General features: G+C 42.8%; 2 protein-coding genes across 3 annotated transcripts in view; one reads left to right on the top strand and one right to left on the bottom strand.

Moving 5' to 3' along the window:
• Nucleotides 1-349: 349 nt before the first annotated feature.
• LOC128528646 (uncharacterized) lies at nt 350-19,604 on the top strand. 2 transcript variants are annotated; one of them, XM_053501639.1, is made up of 15 exons: nt 350-467; nt 1,173-1,217; nt 2,410-2,574; nt 3,557-3,654; nt 3,918-4,072; nt 4,136-4,195; nt 8,098-8,212; nt 8,340-8,478; nt 8,629-8,715; nt 8,922-9,002; nt 9,091-9,257; nt 10,364-10,498; nt 11,385-12,015; nt 18,852-18,943; nt 19,024-19,604. In XM_053501639.1, the coding sequence occupies exons 2-15, from the start codon at nt 1,173-1,175 to the stop codon at nt 19,109-19,111; spliced, it is 2,058 nt and encodes a 685-aa protein (XP_053357614.1). In that variant the 5' UTR covers nt 350-467; the 3' UTR covers nt 19,112-19,604. The 2 variants fall into 2 exon arrangements, with proteins under 2 accessions (XP_053357614.1, XP_053357613.1); XM_053501638.1 differs by having other exon boundaries at nt 8,629-8,730.
• Nucleotides 19,605-19,699: 95 nt separating this feature from the next.
• Nucleotides 19,700-22,506, bottom strand: part of sos2 (son of sevenless homolog 2 (Drosophila)) — a 16,573-nt gene continuing 13,766 nt past the window's right edge. The window contains exon 23 of the mRNA XM_053501637.1: nt 19,700-22,506. This exon is cut by the window's right edge and continues 412 nt beyond it. Coding sequence (XP_053357612.1) covers nt 22,376-22,506 — 131 coding nt within the window. The 3' untranslated portion in view covers nt 19,700-22,375.

The following is a 22,506-nucleotide window of genomic DNA, read 5'->3' as shown; positions in this document are numbered from 1 at the left end:
AGAAAACATCAGATAGTTACATTACATAATAACATTAATGGTTTTATATAAAAGATATATTTAAGATCCTTTCCAAACCACGATTAAAACAGATAGACAGATATAAAAGCATTAGGAGTGTATTCAGTGGCTGAGTGTAATTACTGTGTATTAAAATCCCACGCGCTCACCTGCAGACTGATGATATCCCGGGCAGGGGGGGCGGGGGGGGGGGGGGGGGGGGTTGCGGTGCTGCGGGTGGCTCGTGACACCGGAGGCGGCGCTGTTGAGTCCCTCAGAGCGCTGATGATGGAAACGCGCGGCTTCACTCCCGTCTCTCTCTCTCTGTCTCTCTCTGTGTCTCTCTCTCTCTCTCTGTCTCTCTCTGTGTCTCTCTGTGTCTCTCTGTCTCTCTGTGTCCTTGATCAGTTGTTCAGTTGTTTAATCTGCATTTAGACTGAAACCGGAGGAGCTCGAGCGCAGGAGTGGTGAGTCCCGGGTCGCGTGCGTGTCTGTTGATGATGGAGGGATAAAGTGTGTGTGTGTGTGTGTGTGTGTGTGTGTAAAGTAGGGATGGAACGCTCTTACCCCTGTCTCCTAATGTGTTCTCTCTCTCTCTCTCTCTCTCTCTCTCTCTCTCTCTTCTGATTTTCTTCCTCTTAATGTTTTTGTCTCTTGAGTTTGATCTGTTTCTCCTCTTATTAAAATTGTCCTCTTTCTTACTTTTTTCCGATTCTCAGTCTCCATTTCTCCTCTCACTGATCAGTTTGTTTTATCTTCCTTCTGCCCTTTAAATAACTGGAGTTTTCTTTCTCTCCTCTTATCCTTTTATCTGCCCCCCCTCCCCCTCCTCCCCCCCCCTCCTCTCCCCCTCCCTGGGCTGTGGGGTGTGGAGCTCTTTGGCGAGTATCACTTCCTTCACCAGGGGATTCGCTGGCAGGGCAACCTGCTACAGGTTACACACATACACACACACACACACTCACTCACACACACACACACACACACACACACACACACACACACACACACAGACTCCATTCTGTATTTAGAATGCATTATGTCACTTCAAAAAGGGGCTTTAGCAGATTTCAATATTCAATACCTGTGTATATGTGTGTGTGTGTGTGTGTGTGTGTTTGCAATGCATATGCTTATATTAATGTTGCTGTTTGTGCATGTGTGTCTAACAGATGATGAAGTCTCAGGAGGGGGAGTTAATGCGGGAGATCTCAAAGGTAACACGCGCACACACACACACACACACACACTAGTGAGGAAGATATCCAAGGTCACCAGTGGTCGAATTGTAAAAAAATTTCAAGGTGGATTTTGTGGATTTTTTTTTTATAATTAACATACAAAATAATTGCAAAATATGTCACAACAAAAACAGTTTTATTAGCAAAATATAAACTTAATAAATCAACTTGGAGCCACTAAAGCAAAACACAAGCATTTAAACATACAGTTGTTAAAACTATCATTTGATCTTTTCCATGGCTTTTATCTGGAGAGGATTATAAGAGTATAAAAAAATCTACAGAAACATCAGTAATGAAATAATTTAATAGTACTGTAGTTTAATATGACTACGCACCTCTCTCTCTCTCTCACACACACACACACACACACACGTATGCTCACGAATAACTATTATAACTTTGTAGTAATAAATGACTATTATGGCATTTAAAAACCTCTTTTTGACCCTTTTGTACCCGAGCGTGTAGGTGAAGCCACAAAGTCTAATGAAGAAACTAAACCTCTTCTTTAAACTGAGACTGAAACACAAATTGTGTAAAGAACTCGTCTTTATAATCATTAAAGCTGTCAGTCATTTCTAAACCTCCCGTATTAAACTGAATCCTTCATTCTCGTCGCGTCTCCGCTGAGAGGATTTGTGTGTGTGTGTGTGTGTGTGTGTGTGTGTGTGTGTATCACGCCTTCAGTTCTCTTCTTTTTATAATATGTCAGAAGCTGTGCTCGAACTGTTCACGTGGTCGCTGCGAAAATGTGAACAGGATGAAAAATGACGCAAACTTGCATAAGCAGCGTGTTACAATATTGAATTCTGATTGGCTAATCACTTTTATTTATAGTTCGCAAATGATCATACGTAGAAAGTTTTAATATTTAATTTTCATGACAAATATTACATAATACACAGCATTATTAATCTGAAGGGGATGAGGTTTTACAGAAGGGATGGTTTTTGCCCCCCCATCCCCCCTCAAATCAAGCCCTGAAGGTCACACAGACACTGTGAAGTGGGCGGAGTTTATTCTCAGGTTGATCGTGTCTTGTAGAAGCTTGGTACTGGTCAGGGGACGGGGCTAATTCTTGGGCCAATAAAGGTACCTACTGTATATTTGTACATTAACCTGCCATTGAGTGTATGAACATAAATGTTTGTGTGTGTGTCTGCAGCTGCAGATGATGGTTTTGGAGCTCAGGTCCGGTTTCTCTCGCGCTTTACTGGAGTTAAATCAGATTCAGCTTGGAGACACGGAGCTTCAGAACCAGCTAGAGGAGACGAGACATGGCTGTAACAAACGCACCCTCCACCTGGAAACACTCGTTCTCACGCTTAAGGTAACATACACACATACACACACACATAAAAACTTCAGAGAAGCAGAAGGTAATCTTTCAGACGTGACCTGTTCCATGGAAGTGCAACCATGTGAAGAAGATCAACAAGGACTTCACCAACACCAGAGCTGGATGTGACAGAGTTTTGCCACACGTTTCATGTTCGCCTAAAATCTCTTGCATGCTCAGTGTAGAGCATTGAAGCCCTCAGCAGTGGGAATCTGCCCCTCCCTCAGACACCAGGTGCTCTACAGGTGTGTGTCAGGAACACACTCTCAGCACTCACAAAGCTGCTGGACTTCCAGTTTCCACCATCCTACCAGTGCTGAAGAAATCATGACTATCCAGCCTAAATGACCCAGGGTCGTAGCCCTCACTCGAATCATCATGACGTGCTCTGAGGGACTGCTCATGGGTCACATCTGAACCAGATTTCCCACCACACTGCAGGTGATCTACTACTCCAGCTGTTCTACAGAGAGTATAACCTCACATACTCTTCACCTGCCACTTATGCACCTCAAAATGAAAAGTAAAGGTGTCACAGAGGGGTGGGAAGGATAAGATGGGTTCAGGATTTAACACCATTGTTCCTATTTATCTAGGTCTGGGTCGGCAAACCTCATGCCCTCATGCCCTGCCCTGCCCTCTTTGGTCTAGGAAGAATTTTCCAAGAGAGCACAGTGGCATCTGCAATTGCTTTGATGCTTGAAGAAGGTGAACATCCCTCTGTCCATCCTTATCAGGTTCTGCAGAGGAACCACAGAGGATCCTTTTGACCCTTCTCCCAATCTGTTTGCCCTGGTCAGAGACAGGTGGACAGAACACCGTGCTGCTACTCCGCCATGTTTCTTACTCCCCCTGCATCTTGTACCTGTATTTAGGAAAAACATCTCCCGCTGTACTGCACATTGTGTACGGCTGTGACCTACTCCGCTCAGCTTCTTTTACCCACTGTGTGTGTGTGTGTGTGTGTGATCAGGAGGAACTAGAAGAGATTCGTTGTCAGATTCGTCAGCTGTGTGATGAGCAGGTGAAGTCAGAACAGACGAGCAGTAACACGGGAGTGCTGAGTGACAGGTACACACACATGGAGTCTCATTCTTGTATTTATTTCATTTTTCAGATTCTGCTCATGCTATGGAAGGAAACCCCTGCAGTTTGCTCTTGTTGCTTACTTTCTGTTGTGTATACACCCTTTCGAGTTTATTTGTTGTTTAAACACATGATACTCAAAAGGGGAAACTGTCTGTAATCATCATAATACGCAGCTCTAATACACACATAATACCATATGAAAAGAAGTTATTTCACCCTGTGTGTGTGTGTGTGTGTGTGCGCAGTGTTCCAGGCTGTAGTGGGGTTAAGGATCCTAGCAGCAGCACTAATGGGACTAAAAATGATAATGAGGTGACAGTAGCCCCACCCCTTTGCACAGTAGGTGGAGCTCTTCTGCTGCATTGCTACCTGCAGGGCCTGTGGGCGGGGCATAACTCAGGTGAGTTGTGTTTAACACAGTCGCGTGAGACATGATGGTGAGATTAATGTGTGTGTGTTACAGGTGAAGTTTTCTTGCATGTGAGACACGGAGGTGATGGCGCTCCAAGCTGCACGCAGACAGGTCAATCAATTCAATTCAATTCAATTCAATTTTATTTGTATAGCGCTTTTAGCAATTTTCATTGCCGCAAAGCAGCTTTACATAGTCAAAAGAATTATTTAGGTTTGTATGAAATGTGAATTTGTATAAATCAAAATGGTCAGTTTGTCCCTGGTGAGCAAGCCGAGGGCAACAGTGGCAAGGAAAAACTCCCTGAGATGGTAATAGGAAGAAACCTTGAGAGGAACCAGACTCAACAGGGAACCCATCCTCATCTGGGTGAAACAGAAAGCAGTAAATGATCTGCATTTATACAGTGTGTAGGGTGGGAGGCAGTTCAGCTATAATAGCTGATGTTAATTGATGTTAATATGGAGTCCAGGTAGTTATTGAAGACCCAGGTAGACTTGTAAGAAGTTCCAGTCATGAACTATCGAACTGTCAAGTCCCCAGAGAAACAGTTGCCAACACCAGTCAAGGCCAGAACCATTTTCTAGGTAGACAGAATCATCCCCAGACACCAGACGCATCCCAGAGAGACACACGGGGCATCCATGTGACGAGATCTTCAGCCAGAAGCGGGGCACCAGGATGGGTCAGACAGGTCCGGAGGGCAGAGGGAGTCTGGATCACTGGCAGCTCAGGAACGACATGTGTAGCTCGACAGAGAGAGAGAGAAAGAGTGAAAGGGGGAGACAGGAGGAGAGAGGAAAAAGAAAGAGGGGGGGAAAGAGAAGAAGAGGAGAGATGGCAGTTAGGTATGGTCACAGTCACACAATGTATAATGTGAATGTATATTAACTGTAGAGTGCAAGCAGAGACTCCGGCAGGACTAACTATGACATCATAACTAAAAGGGAGAGCCAGAAGGAAACACAAACATGAGGGCTTCCTGAGATGTAAAGCAAACAATCACCTCACCGTCAGCAAACCTGAGTGATCAATGAGAGTGAGGAAGACAGCATCCAAACATACCAGTTCACCATAATACTCTACGTCCATGAGTCCCCCAGATCTGCTCCTTTACCTATGGCAAATCTATTTATAAAAATGCTTGGCTAAATAAATAGGTTTTTAGCCTGGACTTAAACACTGAGACTGTGTCTGAGTCCCGAACACTATTTGGAAGACTATTCCATAACTTTGGGGCTTTGTAAGAAAAAGCTCTGCCCCCAGCTGTATTTTTCATAATACGCGGTACTGACAAGCAGCCTGCATCCTTTGATCGAAGTAGGCGTGGCGGATCGTAAGACACTAGCAGTTCACTCAGGTACTGCGGCGCGAGACCATTTAATGCTTTATATGTCAAGAGTAGTATTTTAAAATCAATTCGAAATTTCACAGGGAGCCAATGGAGTGAGGATAAGATAGGGGTGATGTGCTCATATCTTTTGGTTCTGGTGAGGACTCTCGCTGCTGCATTCTGGACTAGCTGAAGCTTATTTATGCATCTAGCTGAACAACCAGACAGTAAGGCATTACAATAGTCCAACCTAGAGGTGATAAAAGCATGAACTAGTTTTTCTGCATCGTTTAGCGACAATAAATTTCTTATCCTGGCAATATTTCTGGGGTGAAAGAATGCTATCCTGGTAATATTATCTACATGTGCTTCAAATGAAAGGCTGGAATCAGTAATCACACTAAGGTCTTTCACTGTTGCATTTGATGGAACAGAAAGGCCATCAAATGGCCAAGTTACGGTGTGATCTAATATTTTATTCCTAGCTGTATGCGGTCCCATGACTAGAACTTCTGTCTTATCCGGATTTAGCAGAAGGAAGTTATTTAGCATCCAATTTCTTATGTCCTGCACACATTGCTCAATTTTAGTAAGCTGTTTTTTCTTATCAGGTTTTGCTGAGACATATAACTGTGTATCGTCAGCATAACAATGAAAACTAATACCATGCTTACGGATTATGTTGCCCAGAGGAAGCATGTAGAGGGGAAAAAAGCAGTGGACCTAAAACTGAACCCTGCGGAACGCCAAACTCCACTAGAGAACATGCAGAATAATCACCATTTAAGTCTACATACTGATAACGATGGGTCAGATAGGATCTGAGCCAGGAGAGGGCTGTACCCTTAATTCCTACTACATTTTCTAATCTGTGAAGAAGAATAGCGTGATCAACGGTGTCAAAAGCTGCACTGAGGTCGAGTAATACAAGCATAGTTACACAACCCTGATCAGAGGCCAATAGAATGTCATTTACTACTTTAACGAGTGCTGTCTCTGTACTGTGATGAGGCCTAAATCCTGACTGATACAGTTCATGTATGCCATTTCTATGTAGATATAAGCATAGCTGCTCCGCTACTATCTTTTCCAGGATCTTAGAGATAAAGGGGAGGTTTGATATTGGTCTGTAACTGGACAGCTGACAGGGGTCGAGGTCAGGTTTCTTAATTATTGGTTTGATAACTGCTAATTTAAAAGATTTTGGAACATATCCAATGCTGAGTGAAGAATTAATTATTCTCAACAGGGGTTCTGTTATTGCTGGTACTATCTGTTTAAGAAAATGTGTCGGTACAGGATCTAATATACAGGTTGATGAATTTGAAGAAGAGATGAGTGAAATTAGTTCATTCTCTTCAAGGGGAGTAAAGTATTCTAGGTTCTGATCTGACATGGCTAGATTAACATCTGCATCAATTACATTGTCCGGTTTCAAAGCCTCAAGCTACGGTATTAAATAAAAATCTAGGATTATTTTTGTTATTTTCTATAAGAGTGGAGAGATATGTTGATCTAGCTACACTAAGAGCTTTTCTATAGTTCAGGATGCTCTCCTTCCATGCTATTTGAAATACTAGTAATTTAGTTTGACGCCATTTACGTTCTAATTTCCGAGCGGTCTGTTTTAAAGTACGTGTGTGATCGTTATACCAGGGAGCAAGTTTTTTATCTCTAATAATTTTTCTTTTAACTGGAGCTACATTATCTAGGGTATAGCGAAATGTCGACTCTAAATATTCAGTCGCCTGATCGAGTTCTGTGGGGTCAGACGGTGATCTAATCGAAGTTGGGAACTCTGGGAGATTACTGATAAAACTCTGTTTGGTAGTTGATGTGAATGTACGTTTCATACGGTAGCGCGGCGCTGTGTGTTCATTATTATTGTGACACACTTGAATTGAGACAAGATAGTGATCTGAGATAACTTCAGATAGTGGTATTGTGAATAAATTTCTTATACTTAATCCGAATAATATTATTAAATCTAAAGTGTGACCTGCTTTATGAGTGGGTCCTACTACACACTGATTTACTCCTACTGAGTCCAGTATGGACATAAATGCAGTTCTCAGAGGGTCTTCTGGGTTTTCAAAATGAATATTAAAATCTCCAGCAATTAACACTTTGTCTACAGAAACGACTAGGTTTGAGAGGAAATCTGCAAATTCACTAAGAAATTCCGAGTACGGCCCTGGAGGTCTGTAAATGACAATTAGCGGGATCGACTGAGCTGACTTAATATAGTTAAATACACTTATGTTACTATAAAGAATTTCAAATGAATTAAATTTGTGTCCGTGTTTTTGTATAATAGTCAAATTATCATTGTGAATAACTGCGACGCCTCCTCCTCTACCAGTTAACCGAGGCTGGTGTATGTAGCTGTATCCAGGAGGACTAGCTTCATTTAGAGCTACATACTCGTCCTGTTTAATCCAGGTTTCTGTTAAACAGAGTATATCAAACTCCTGATCTGTGATAATTTCATTAACTATAACTGCTTTAGATGCGAGAGATCTAATATTTAACAGTCCTAGCCACGCCCTGCTGAGCGAACACCAATCAGGAGCTACTACACCCATGTGTGTTATCATCTCCATAGTGATGCTTAGCCAGCTACTTTACCCTCAGAGTTAGCAAAGAAATAAAAGATGTGTGTGTGTGTGTGTTACTGCAGGAAAACTTCAGCGTGTCCGTGTCTCACTGTTGAAGTCTGAGTGGGATTATATCTCCAAACTCAACCTGCTTCATGAGAAATACAGAACCCCGTCCTCCAGTCACACGGAGACACAGTAACACACACACACACACACGCTTATGATTTTTATATACTGTTACATTACTGTTACTCTGCCATAAATCGATACCTAAATCATGTCCGTTACCGTGTGTGTGTGTGTGTGTGTGTGTGTGTGTCAGTAAGGTGTTCGTCAGACATGCGAATGAGATGCTGCAGCGCCACCTGCTGTTCAAAAACAGTCTGCAGGAGAAGCTGAGCAATGATGAACAGAATCGTGCGCTGGGAGATGCTTTCCTGAAACTTACCACACACAACAATGTACACACACACACACACACACACAGGTTCACATCTCGATGTAGCCAAGGTTCAGTAGATCAGTGATTAGCTCCAACACTCAGTGATGTGTCTTCTGTCCCTTATACACTCAATCGTTGTGTGTGTGTGTGTGTGTGTGTTTCTCCACAGTCAGCATTTTGTGATGCGTATCTCGGATACACCGGCGCATTGGCAGCGATCCTGACCACAGAGTTCAGCAGGGATCCAACCGACAAGGCACATATCACACAGGCCAGAAACACACACACACACACACACACACACACACACACACACACACACTAAATGATATAGATTATACTGAGTGTGTTATTATTGTATGGTAATGAAACGAAGCGTTGCGAGTGTGTGAGGTGTATGTAGTGTGTACAGTTGTGTCAGACAGTCACAGTGTTTGTGTAATGATGATGATGTTGTTACAGGATGAAGGAGAAAAGTTCAGACTGCTCTCACTGCTCTTAGCACCTGTGACACGTCTACACACCTACCTGAACACTCTACAGGTGTTACACACACACACACACACACAGACACACACAGGTCCACTCTGACACACACTCATCTGTGTGTGTGTGTGTGTGTGTGTGTCAGGTGCTGCTGAGCTGCTCGAGTGGTGAACACTCAGACTGGCGCTCGCTACACAGCAGCAATCAGGTGCTGCACAACCTTTACACACGATGTCACATGACCCTGGAGAGGACGGGGAGATGGACAGATGGGACAGGACATTCAAATGAGTGGGCGGATCCAGCGAATGGGTCAGTTTGATTTCTCTGGGTTATCCTGCACTTAGGTAGTATCAGGCTAATGACGCTAGCTGCATGAGGGACGAAAACCAGCGAGTGTGATAAAAACACCAGTGTGTTACAGTGTGTTACAGTGATACAGTGTGTTACAGTGTGTTACAGTGATACAGTGTGTTACAGTGTTACAGTGATACAGTGTGTTACAGTGTGTTACAGTATTTCAGTGAGTTACAGTGATACAGTGTGTTACAGTGTGTTACAGTATTACAGTGAGTTACAGTGATAGTGTGTTACAGTGATAGTGTGTTACAGTGATGCAGTGTGTTACAGTGATGCAGTGTGTTACAGTGATACACTGTGTTACAGTGTGTTACAGTGTTACAGTATGTTACAGTGATACAGTGTGTTACAGTGATACAGTGTGTTACAGTGTGTTACAGTATTTCAGTGAGTTACAGTGATAGTGTGTCACTGTGATACAGTGTGTTACAGTGATACAGTGTGTTACAGTGTTAGTGTGTTACAGTGTGTTACAGTATTACAGTGAGTTACAGTGATACAGTGTGTTACAGTGATGCAGTGTGTTACAGTGTGTTACAGTGATAGTGTCTTACAGTGATACAGTGTGTTACAGTATTTCAGTGAGTTACAGTGATAGTGTGTTACAGTGTTACAGTGTGTTACAGTGATACAGTGTGTCACAGTGTGTTAGTGTTACAGTGATGCAGTGTGTTACAGTGATGCAGTGTGTTACAGTGTGTTACAGTGATGCAGTGTGTTACAGTGTGTTACAGTGATACAGTGTGAGCTCAGTGTACAGTGCAGGAGTACACACTCCGACAAGCGCCCTGACACTGAGGGATGTGTGTGTTTCATTCCAGATTTTTTTTAACACACAGGACAAATGCTATTTAAATGTTCATCATACAATTATTAATTTTCTAATGTTAATTATTTTACCTCAGAGTTTACACACTTACTGTTAGCTCACATGCTAACCTGCTGATCACTGGTGTGTGTTTAATGGGCTTTACTGCAGTAATGTGATGTAATATTTAATATAGAGTAAAGTCAGCGGGAAGTGTGTGTGTGTGTGTGTGTGTGTTTATTAATTTTAGCCTCAGTAGCAGGTGTTGTGAGAGCCCCGAGTGCGCGCGCTCCGCCTTCACCAAATACCGCGCCAACGGACATCAAAGAGAACTGCATTACCTCACAGTGCCACGTCCCCTAGTGACCCCTGCTGGAATACTGCGGTACTGCATCTCTCTCTCTCTCTCTCTCTCTCTCTCTCTCAAAAACATTTTATAATGAAACACATGTATAATTACAGCTGCTATACATTTTTGTATTGTAAAACACGTTTTTCCATAGGAAGTAATGTAAAAATGATAATCCGTTCCAGCCACCCAAAAATATTACCAATATTACCAATTTCTAACATTATAATCATATTTTGGAAAAACATTTAGAAAAGACGTGTAAGTAAAATATGAAATAAATAGACATTAAACCTCACTTAACATTAATTTATGATTCCTCTCGGCACCGGCTGCTTTAAAGACCAAACTGAAAGCGGCTCCCTTTTCTTCTTGCTACCGTCCTTGCTAACATTCTTGGGACCCGCGGTGTTGTGTCTTTTTTTTTTGTTGAATGTGAACTCACTTAGCTTTTCACTGGTGCAAACATTTTTGAACGGCCCCCTCGCAACTTAGCCGCCGTTCGGGTCTGCTCAGTTTTTTTTGTTCACTCGTTTGTTGTGAATTGTCTTTCAAAACTTTAGTTCTTAAGGCTAAATACATTTAGTTAAGCTAAATAGAGTTTGTATGCCGAGGTACCACTGTATAATTACAGCAGTTAACCCTGTTACTGAAGCCTGCTTGCTCATCTCTCTCTCTCTCTCTCTTTCTCTCTCTCACACACACACACACACACACACACACATAGTCCAGCTCACTGTAATCTCACTACTTTCCCAGCTTTATGTAAATTCTTATTCCATTGAGATTTATTGTATTAAGTTAAAATATAATGAACTAGAAATACTTCTAATGCTAGCATGGTCTCATCACCTGCGTACTTCTACCTAGCTGTGACCTCTATATTACCTCTGTGTGATCATGGTCTGTCTTGCCTATGCAGGAACTCCCGTGAGCGTTTGTGCGAGCCTCAACCCCCTGCGGGCTGGACGGAGAGCTGCAAGTGGGATTCCAGCGCTGTGGAGTGCTGTCCGATTCCAGCGCGTCATCCTCAGAACCTGTTTCTGAATCCTGGAGCTCCAGGAGAACTTTCAGCTTCCATCCCGACCCTGAAGTCGCCGTCAGGACTGGCCGAGCGTCTGTGCGGATCCCCCGGTCCAGACGGTCGAGTGTGTCGCTCGGACAATTACGCATTGCCTCAGCGCATCGACGACGCAGACACAGACGCAGACGTCGGAGACACTTCGGTGTTCGATTACTCGTCTGTGACGACATGCAGCCCAGACGACACGCTGGAACTTCGGGGACGAGACGAGGATGAAGAGGAGGACGAAGAGGAGGACAGCGAGATTCCCGTCTTGTTAAAGCCATCCTACGCACACACTCACACACACCCCGGTGGGGCTTTGCAAAGGGAGGGGAGTGTGTGTACACGCTGGCAGATTCCCCGCGCCGCACCTCTGCCTCCTGAAGTGTGTGTGTCGGGACTGTGGACGGCACGACGTACGGCTAAACACCGCCGCAAAATCCCCAGTGGAGGCTTTCGGCCGATTTGGGACGCGCCCTTTAAACAGGTCTGAATCAATCACACACACACACACACAGTTATGGGCTAACTGCAAAGGTGGAAAGACTAATACAATTTTGTACTTAAGTAAAAGTACTCTTACTTCAGTGAAATTTTACTGAAGTCCAAGTAAAGTTACAATTATAAAAAACTACTCAAGTCAAAAGTAGCTCATTAAAAATTTTACTCAGAGTAAAAGTTACTAAGTTTCTTTCTTTAACAGCAGGTGGGATGGGGGATTCTAGTGTAGTTCAAGCGGATATAAATCTCAAACTAGTTGTTTTTAATTGAAGGAACACCTTTATGTAATAAAGCTGTTGTTGTGCTTGAAATCAAAGTGGTCACTTAAATATGGCCAGGGGTTTAATCATAAGAATTTGAAGGCATTTCGCTTTTAGCGGGTTCTGCATCACTGGCATCTGTTTTCGGTTTCCGGGGGGCATTTTTTTTTCTTTCCTGTCGCATTATTTTTTATTTTGATTCATTTATTTTTTAATTCAATTCAATTCAGTTTTATTTAAATAGCGCTTTTAACAATAGTCATTGTCTCAAAGCAGCTTCACAAAAATAAAAGAAATTCACAAAAAAAAATTATAATAATGATAATAATAATAAATTGTGTATGTGTGAGAAAAATGTGTCTAGATAATAATAAGATCAATGAATGAATGATGAATGAAATGTCTCTGATGAGCAAGCCAAGGGTGACGGCGACAGTGGCAAGGAAAAACTCCCTGAGATGGTAATAGGAAGAAACCTTGAGAGGAACCAGACTCAACAGGGAACCCATCCTCATCTGGGTGATAACAGATAGAGATGATATAACACCATGTGTGTTATGCAGCTGAAAGTACAATATAACAAAAATTCTTTAAATTAACATGAAGTCCAGTTCAGCACAGGGAGTCAGTAGGTGCAGAGGGAAGATGGGGTCTGGATCACTGGGAGCACAGGAGCAGGATGTGTAGCTCCAACCATCATAAAGCAGATTTTGAAATTCTGGGAATTACCAGAAGTCCAGAGTTTTGTGATCTTAAGGGACGTGGTGGATTATAGCGTATCAAAAGACTGGTTAGGTATGTGGGAGCTAAACCATTTAAAGCCTTGTATGTAAGTAGTACTATTTTGTAATTAATTCTAAACTGAACAGGTAGCCAGTGCAGGGATGATAATATTGGTGTTATATGATCATATTTTCTGGATCTAGTGAGAACCCTGGCGGCTGCATTTTGGACTAACTGAAGCTTGTTTATTGAGGATGCAGGACAACCACCTAGTAATGCATTACAATAGTCCAGTCTGGAGGTCATGAGTGCATGAACTGGCTTTTCTGCATCAGATACGGATAAGATGCTCCTAAGTTTGGCAATATTTCTAAGATGGAAAAAGGCTGTTTTTGTGATATTGGAAATATGATTTTCAAAAGACAAGTTACTGTCTAATATTACGCCCAGGTCTTTTACTGTTGAGCTGGTAGTAACAGTACATCCTTCTAAACGCAGGCTGAATTGTGAAAGCTGTTGTGTGCTGGTTTTTGGGCCGATGAGTAATATCTCTGTCTTATCTGAGTTTAGTAAAAGAAAGTTATTGGTTATCCAATCTTTTATGTCTTGCACACACTCGGTTAATCTAGACAACTTAGGTATTTCGTTTTTACTCAGTAGCGACATGAGGGGGAACTGAGATGTAAAGCAAACAATCACCTCAACGTCAACAAACCTGAGTGATCAATGAGAGTGAGGAAGACAGCATCCAAACATACCAGTTCACCATAATACTCTACGTCCATGAGTCCCCCAGATCTGCTCCTTTACCTAAGGCTAATCTATTTATAAAAATGCTTGATTAAATAAATAAATCTCAGTAAGGTCCCAACAAGATTGTATTGTCTTCTGTTGGCGCAGAGGACTTTGGCTGTAGAAAAGCAATGTCTAGCAAATAGGACATCAGGTATGTATAGCTGTGATGGCTGGATCTCTCCACAATTACATTATAACCTTTTTAGCACCAGTGAGGGCAATGAAGAGAATCCTTTTTTGATTTGCAGACAGTGACAGTGAGGAATCATCCATAAGGAGGAAAAGCAGTGGGTCCTTTTTAATTTGAGTCCGTAGAAGATCGGTCAGTAGATCCCGAACCGAGGACCAGAACATTTATATTTGAGGACATTCCCAGAACATCTGTAAACATGTCCCTTGGCTTGCACTGCTACATAAAGACAAAAGGGGTCAGACTTTCTTTTCATTTCATATAATTAACAAAATTGGGGGAATATACCTTACAAATTAGCTTACAGTGAATCATTTGATGGGTTTTTGAGGTAGCAGGTCGCGTTCCCTCTTTCAAAAGCCCTAAATTGTTGTACCACTAACTGGAGTCAGAGTGGGTAAGGACTGAATATATCATGTAGCTGCTAAATTAAGAGGCATCATTGTGAATTTGCTCCAATTAATTTTATAATCGCAGAGTTTACCAAATGAAGTGAATAGTTTTAAGCATTCATTGACCGAATCTGTAATTTTGGATACATATAACTGAATGTTATTGGCAAGGAGTGAAATTTTGTGAAAGGTACTCATACAGGTTATCAAAGTTATTAAAGAGCATTGTCTGATCGCTTGGGCCAAAGGCTCCGAACATAAATTAAAGAGCAGCGGTGACAAGGGACATCCTTGATCTGTACCTCTGCCAAGATAAAAGGAAGGGGAGATACAAGGGCCCGTAAGAACCCTAGCTGAGCCATCAAAATAAATAGTTTTCAGTGCTTTAAAAAAAAAAGGAGCCAAACCCAAAATGCTCCAGAACAGACCACAGAAAATTCCACTTAATTCTGTCAAACGCTTTCTCTGCATCCAGGGAGAGGACTGATTGCAGAGGAGGGTGTGTACGAGTCTGCTTGTTGAATAAAATAAAGAAGCCTGCATATATTATTCCCAGTAAATCCTGATTGATTATAGTCGCACATTCATTCAGTCTTAGGGCCAAAACCTTTGCTATTATTTTGAGTCTGTAGATAAAAGGCTAATTGGTCTGTAACCAAAGCATTCAAGTGGATCTTTTCCATTCTTTAACATAAGAGTAATTAATGCTGTGTTTTGGTCCCTATGGAAGGTGGCTTTTTTTTTTTTTTTAACCTTTTTTATTATCTATTTGTAGTCGTGTCCAATTCCTTCCCGTCACTAGGGGGCTGCGCATTAAGGCTACTACTATCATTCAGCCAGGTGTTTCCTTCGAACTACATGACGTCACCGACCGCATCTTTTCAAACTGCTCGCTCACGCAATGTTAGGGGCGGAGTAACACACTCGGAGGAAAGCGCTATCTGCGCCTTCTGCGTGCGTGAGCTCACAGACGCCCCTGATTGGCTGTAGAGCCGTGATTAATGTGTGAGCACTAAGTACCTCTCACCCCTCCCCTCTGAGAGAGCTCGGCCAATCAGCTCCCTCTAGACCTCCGGCTGTGAGAGGTAACAGCATCACCCGGGAACCGAACCAGCGATCTCTGAATGATAGGGCGAGAACTTTACCACTGTGTCACTAAGAGGCCCTTAAGGTTCCTTTTTCTAATCCAAAATTAAAGGAGTTAAGAATTACAGATGCGATTATGTCCCACAATGTCTTCAACAACTCTGGGGGAATCCCTTCCAATCCGGGGGCTTTATGAAATATTAGCTTTTGACTCATCGCATCTTTTAACCTGAAAACTAACAACTTACAAGAACGTTCTCTCTGAAAATAAGAGAACTGTCTGGTACGATGCATGATGAATTCAGCTCTAAAAGTTTACCTTTTAATTTCTTTTCTAGTAGATTTATTTGTTTTTCTAAATAAATTTTGCGACCCTCTGTACACTTTTTATTAAAGGATGAAAAACTTATACTTTTCCCCGTAATAAAAGACTTAGTGGTTTAACCTCCACAGTACTTGGGGGTTAGAGGCTGAATCTCCATCGATCTGCAAAAATTCTTTTAAAGAGCTGTTCAACCACAGATGAGCCTCCTGTAACAGCAGCGTATTAAATCTCCATCGGTTCTGTTTGGGGCCCAAAGATACAGAGTTAAAGATGGAGGATGATCCGATAAAAGAAGTTATAGAATATTTACTTAACTTTACTAATAAATGGAATAAGAGATGGGGACAAAAGTAAATAATCGATCCTTGAATAACTCTTACGAGTAACTGAGAAAAAAAGTGTAATCTTTAGTACCATCATTTTGTAAAGGCCAATGATCACATATATTAGAATGTTGCAAAAATGATTTAACACAACCAGAAAGTATCAGGCTTAAAAGCATGGCATCTGTCTAACTGGGGATCCAACACTGCATTGAAATCGCCCCGAACACCACAGGACAGTCATCTAAACTTGCAACTATCGTATCAATTCTTAAAAAAATAAAAGAGTTAGAACGCACCTCTGTGGGTGCATGCACAGAAACAAACGCATATTTAGTATTATTTATGGAACCAATAACGTAAGTCATTTGGCCTTCGGTATCTCCACCTGATTTTGTTATTAAGAAATCTAAATCACGCTTTGATACTATCGACACCTCTTTGGTTTTGTTGGTGGCAGAGGAGGAGGAAATTACTTTAAATCACTTTATTTTGACAATGATCCACATCAGCTGATTTTGAATGAGCTTCTTGTATTAAGGCAATAGAGATATTTTTGTCTCTTAGGTAATTTAAGCATTTGGTTTCGCTTATTTAAGCTATTTGACCCAATGATATTCCATGCCATTATATTTTTTGCCATATACCATTAAGGTAAAGCAGACTAACCAGAACTAAGGTGGAAACACCCTAAGGTCATCCCTCAAAAATGTAGCGGTAATTAGAATATGTACAAACATACGCATAGACATGTTGCACACAAAAATGGATTCATAAAACAGATTACACTTACATGGGAGGTCTCGGGCATAAAACAAAAAAACCAAAACAGTATTAAAATGGGCAGAGAGCAAAGAGTTGGAATGCACCGTTCTACCTGCCCTTAAAATAAAAGTCTTTGGATACGCAGCCAACCTAGCAGTCCTCTGTGAGGAACTTTCACTACAAAAAAAAACGATATTCCAAACTGAGTTAGCTTCTTCCTTGACAATGCCATGGCACTCCTCTTAGACGCTGTGTGAGTACTGTAGAAGGATCACAGTGTCGTTCATATATACTGAGATCTGTCCAACATCTCGAGCTCCATTGAGGATCACATTTCGATCTTGATAGCGCAGCATCTTAAATGTACGAGGGATTGTTTTTGAGCGTTGAGATATATACATCGCGGGTTCTGTCAATCTCCACTACCTTGCCGGCGAGAGATCGAATCCCATTTAGGAAGATGGTTCTGTATAAATCGCACAGGATCATCTCCTTCCTTCTTCTAACTACCACAGTGTCTTTCTTTGCGTAACGAAGACCTTTCTGCATGTTGTCAAATTTTGTTTCTTATCAAATGAACATCTTCTTCCTGAACTCCATGTCTTTCCACCATGGGGATGAATTCTTCCTTAAACATTTCCATAACGAAAAGCTAAGATGCCTTTTTAATTTGTCTGCAACAATGGCGCGAAGTTCTTCCTCGGCAAGGAATATTACTATTACTAATATCACATGATCATGTGGGTCACATGTTGATACTGTAACTCTGGGAGATTATTGATAAAGCTCTGTGTGGTAGGGGTTAGGTGTAGCTCAGTGGTTAAGGCATTGGACTACGGTTCGGAAGATCCCAGGTTCAAACCCCACAACCACCAAGTTGCCACTGTTGGGCCCTTGAGCGCGGCCCTTAACCCTCAACTGCTCAGATGTGTAATGAGATAAAAATGTAAGTCGCTCTGGATAAGAGCGTCTGCCAGATGCGTAAATGTACATTTAATGCTACATTAATTAAATTACTAAAACAGACTTTCTGAGTCTTTCTACATTTTTGTTTAGCTCGGGGAACAGACACAGTATGTTTAATATGATGAACCCTGAGTGACGACTCTATGCAGCTAGCAGACGGTTGGTTTAGCCTGTCTGTCTGCTCCCTGGCCTGGGCTCTGGATTGTCACCGATTAACTAGGCCTTTTCTGAGACTATGAGCTATCTAAAAGAAATGAGAGCAGCACCTTCCCGAGTGGGATGGACACCGTCCCGCCCTAACAGGCCAGCTTTGCCCTCAAAGGTCTTCCAATTATCAATGAAGCCCACGTTGTTTTCGGGGCACCACCTGAACATCCAGCGGTTCAGCGACCATAACCTGCTGTAGGTTATGTCACCATGTCTCATTGAGATGGGACCAGAGCATACTACGTCATCGGACATCGCCTTCGCTAATTTAAACACCTCTGTAAAGTTATTCTTACTAACCTCTGACTGACGAAGGCGTATATCGTTAGCTCCAGCATGTACCAGTATCTTGGAGAACCTGTGCTGTCCTAGAGCCCTAAGATTACCTGCTATGTCCGGTGCTCTGGCTCCCGGGATACACCTCACCACTGCCGCTGGCGCCCCTAAAGGTCTGGCTAATGTCACTTAGAAGCGCTAACTCGTGTAGGGTTGCCAAATAATCCTCTAAATCTTTTTCCATTCAGAAGCAGAACAGAGCTGTGAGTGTGTGTGTGAAGGTGAAATAAGAGAATTTTAAAACTCCCAAGACTAACTGAAAGAGGAATAACTTAGTGTAAAATAAATGAGTGAAAGAGAAGAAGAGCGAGAGGACGTGGTCTGTTTCGGACTTGGGTGTCTCCTGCTTTGGGAATCTCCAGGGTGTTTCAGCTCCGCCTCCTCCTCACGCTTCACCTTAATACAGTTACATTAAAACCATGCAAACTAAATGTGTGTGTGTGTGTGTGTGTAGGGGGACGGACCACCTGCAAAAGAGAACACCGTGTCCTTCAGCTCCACCAATCAGATCATAAATCCACAGAGGACCACAGACTCATCATCACGGTCAGTGTGTGTGTGTGTGTGTGAGAGAGAGAGATTGTTAATAAAAACTAATAATATATGACTCTCGTGTGTGTGTTCAGCTCTGCGTACAGAAGTGCGCGCGGTGGTGAAGAGGTCAGCCTTTGGAACGACAGTGATGACAGCGAGGGTCCCTGCAGCAACGTCTAACACACACACACACACACACACACACACCATGTGTACACAAACTCTCATCTGAAACTAACCAATGATAAACCTCAAAAATAAATTGATGAATTTTCATCGTCAGGACATTTATTGTCTCCGCCCCCTGAACCCAATCACATGGACTGCAAGAGCACTGTACCCAAAATGCATTGCTGCAAGCTCACGCTCTGCTTCAGGTGACTCAGTGGTGGAGTCCTCTTGGCTCTTGGTCCAGAGGCGGAAGTGTGTCTGTGGTTTTTGGATATAACCTGCATGCCGTGTGTGTGTGTGTGTGATATTCACTTTAATCCTTTGTTCTGTAGTTAATATCACTCCTGTACATTCCTCCTCCTTTATTCCGTTGAGTCGTCTTCTCCCCTTCCACACTTCCCCTGGGTCCTGACATGTGGATTCTCTCCTTTCTTTTCTTTATTATATTCTGCCATACTTTCTTTCTTTCCTGGCAGCGCTTCCTACCCCCTTTGCCCCCGGGGCTGTTTTTTACCTTCCTATCTACACTCTGTCACATGACTCTCTCACCCCGGAGGCACCATGTGAGCTGAAACATAAAATAAAGACAGGAGGAGATTTCATCACACACTGTACAAAATAAGACTGGCTGTTTATTAATGAGTCCCACAGAGAACAGGATACAGGCCACGCCCACTAAACACCGCACACACACACACACACACATACATACATACACACAGGGCACAGGATAGAACAAAAATGTGACATCATTAATGGACCATTAAAGGGCCCAATCTAAGGCTAAAAAACAAACAAACAAGGGGACTTGCTTGAGGGAGAATAAAACACTGCCCTCATTCTCTCCCCTGTGTGAGGCAGGGAGTCCGGCTGTGTCCCAAGCCATCCAAAATAAGGGCACTAGTTTACTGGAGGCACTTTGCAGTAAGCATGCAGGCTGGCTAGGAGTTAGGGCACTCGATAGGAAGTGGGAGTGAGCGGGGTTAACAGAATAAGCATGCAAGTTGGTTAGGGCACTACACAGAAAGTGCACACTACAGACAAGGGCACTAGTTAGGGATGGGAAGAATACTGATATGAACACGTCCAATTGTCAGGTCTCTGATTGGACACGTGTGCTGTGTGAGCATGCAGGGGACAACACTAGGCACTAGTGAGGCGTTTGGGACACAGCCGGGCCACAGTGAAGGTTGAGGGGTGAGAGGCAGGGTGCGGGTCATGTGACCTGAGGGCGCCTCCTTAACAGTACGGCCCTAAAGTGCAAATAAAAAGAAAAAAAAAAGAAGGCCCCAAATCATCATCATCATCTTGTTTTCTCTCTCTTTCACACACACACACACACACACACCGCGTGTCGACCTATCAGCGCTTCCCTCTGTAACAGGCAGAAGTGTGCGTGTGTGTGTGTGTGTGTTTCACTCCATTTGTTCTTATGTTATTTATTAATGAATATCACTATAAAATACACTAAAATAGTGCACTCTTTTGAAAGCTATTTAGCAGACTAGCACATGAATTGGAACAGGGACAGGGTTTATAAATGTTGTGTAATAAATTGTGTGTTCTCTCTCTCCATGGGTCTAATGCACTAGATAGTTTGTCAAACAAGTTCGATCTTTGGTAACTTTGTAGTACACTGGTAATGATTTGGGACAAAACCTTTGACGGAGATTAGAAATAATTTAGCCTTTAGTCATCTTTTCACAGCTGCATCCCAAACCTTATAAACAGTTCCTTTACAACAATCTGCCCCTTCAAGTATGTTTAGTACACTAGTAGCGATTTGGGACACAGCCCATGAATGATTATGTCTGGCTTTGTCCCAAACCAAAAACATAGGGTTAACAGCATACTACATAGTATGTCACAGTGCTAAGTACTACATGTAACTATTTAGAACATTTAGTGGTTTGGGATAAAACCAGTGACTGGGTTTCAAAAGTGTAATGGGTTTTTATATGGGTTGTGTCTCAGATCTTAGAAAGTTACCCAAATAGTATGTTATAACTCTCAAGCTGCTGTGAGAATGATTTTAGTACACTAGAATATGGTTTGAGACACAGCCACAGGCAGCTGACAGAAGGTGTCCGGGTGACTATAATCATCTTATTCCTTTTTTGGTGCAGGAGTATGTGATTGGGACACAGCCCATCATTAGCATGGCTGTGTCCATAACTTCATAAGTAGTACACTAGATAATGCAATTCTGAAGTTAAGTGAACTAGTGATGTAGTGAACTAATGTGGGGTTTGAGAGACACAGTCTGTACATTTTTTTTTAACAAAGCAGGGTTTGATGAAAACACCCTACTCTGTGAAAAGTGTGAATGTGTGTGTGTTGGGGGGGGGGGGGGAGGGTTCATTACGGCTAATGCTACGATTGTCAGCGGGTGTGTTATTAAGGCGTGTTGTGTTTTTGGGTTTGTGTAGCGCTGAGCAACGACACGAGAGCGGTAAGAAGACTGTACAGAACGATCTCACACACACACACACACACACACACACACACACACACACACACAGCTGTAGTGTACACTTTGTTCTGAGCATGGTGAAGGCTTTAGAAAGTCTCTTTTGTTCGGTAACAGTATAAAGGCACGTCTGATGTCAGCATCCTCATCATCGGGCCATGAGAACAAGCTCCGCCTCCTCACAATGCACTCGTATTCACACCAGTCAATCAGTGAAGGGCTGCATTATGGGAAATGAACTTTGTTGTTAAGACATCATCTTGGCGTTGTAATGGCTTTAAACACAGACACAGCCGAGTGACGCTCCGAGCCGATCCCGTCGCTGCTCTGAGCTAAAGGTCACGGCGGTCATAGTCTTAGGTCAAAGGTCATGGCTGAAAGTAGAGTTAAAGGCAGCGTAAGAGAGGCTTGGTACCGGGGCCAATCACTTTTGACCTCTGACCTCCAAGAGAACACAGTTAAGACTTTGGCTGAAGTAAAGATCAGCAGCGAGAGTCCAACAGCTCCACTGTCCAATCAGTGTCCAGGCTCCCTGTGACATCAGCGCCGACCCGCACGGTGCCGGTGACGAGCTCAGAGAGCGGCTTATGTTATAAAAAGGGCTTGGTTAGCGAACAGTGTTTATAAAACTTACACACACACACACTCACATTTCATCAAACAACTGCCCCTGGGCCAAAGTGGGTGGAGCTTACTTTAAACGTCCATCCAATCACAAAGGGGTTAAAAAGGTTCTCTCATTAACACCAGGATCACAAGAAAAGCTCCACCCCCTGAGCCAGAAATGGTGTGAAGACTTCTGCTCACTGGCTGCTGTCTGACAGCGTGTGTATGGAGGGCGGGGAGAGTGTGTGCGCGGAGTGGGACAGCTCTCGTTTGTAAGTCTTTGGGGGCAGTTTGGGGAGGGGTAGGCCGAGGGGTGTGGAGTTGTGTC

The sequence above is a fragment of the Clarias gariepinus genome, chromosome 8 (genome assembly GCF_024256425.1).
Source record: "Clarias gariepinus isolate MV-2021 ecotype Netherlands chromosome 8, CGAR_prim_01v2, whole genome shotgun sequence".
NCBI lineage: Eukaryota > Metazoa > Chordata > Actinopteri > Siluriformes > Clariidae > Clarias > Clarias gariepinus.
This window is presented reverse-complemented; position numbering and strand designations above follow the sequence as displayed.

Excerpts from the sequence above, each read along its gene's own strand:
- LOC128528646 (XM_053501638.1), top strand. The coding sequence starts at position 1,173 with ATGATGAAGTCTCAGGAGGGGGAGTTAATGCGGGAGATCTCAAAG. Across the intron at positions 3,655-3,917 it reads ACGGGAGTGCTGAGTGACAG|TGTTCCAGGCTGTAGTGGGG; the intron begins GTACACACACAT and ends GTGTGTGCGCAG. Across the intron at positions 4,073-4,135 it reads GTGGGCGGGGCATAACTCAG|GTGAAGTTTTCTTGCATGTG; the intron begins GTGAGTTGTGTT and ends TGTGTGTTACAG.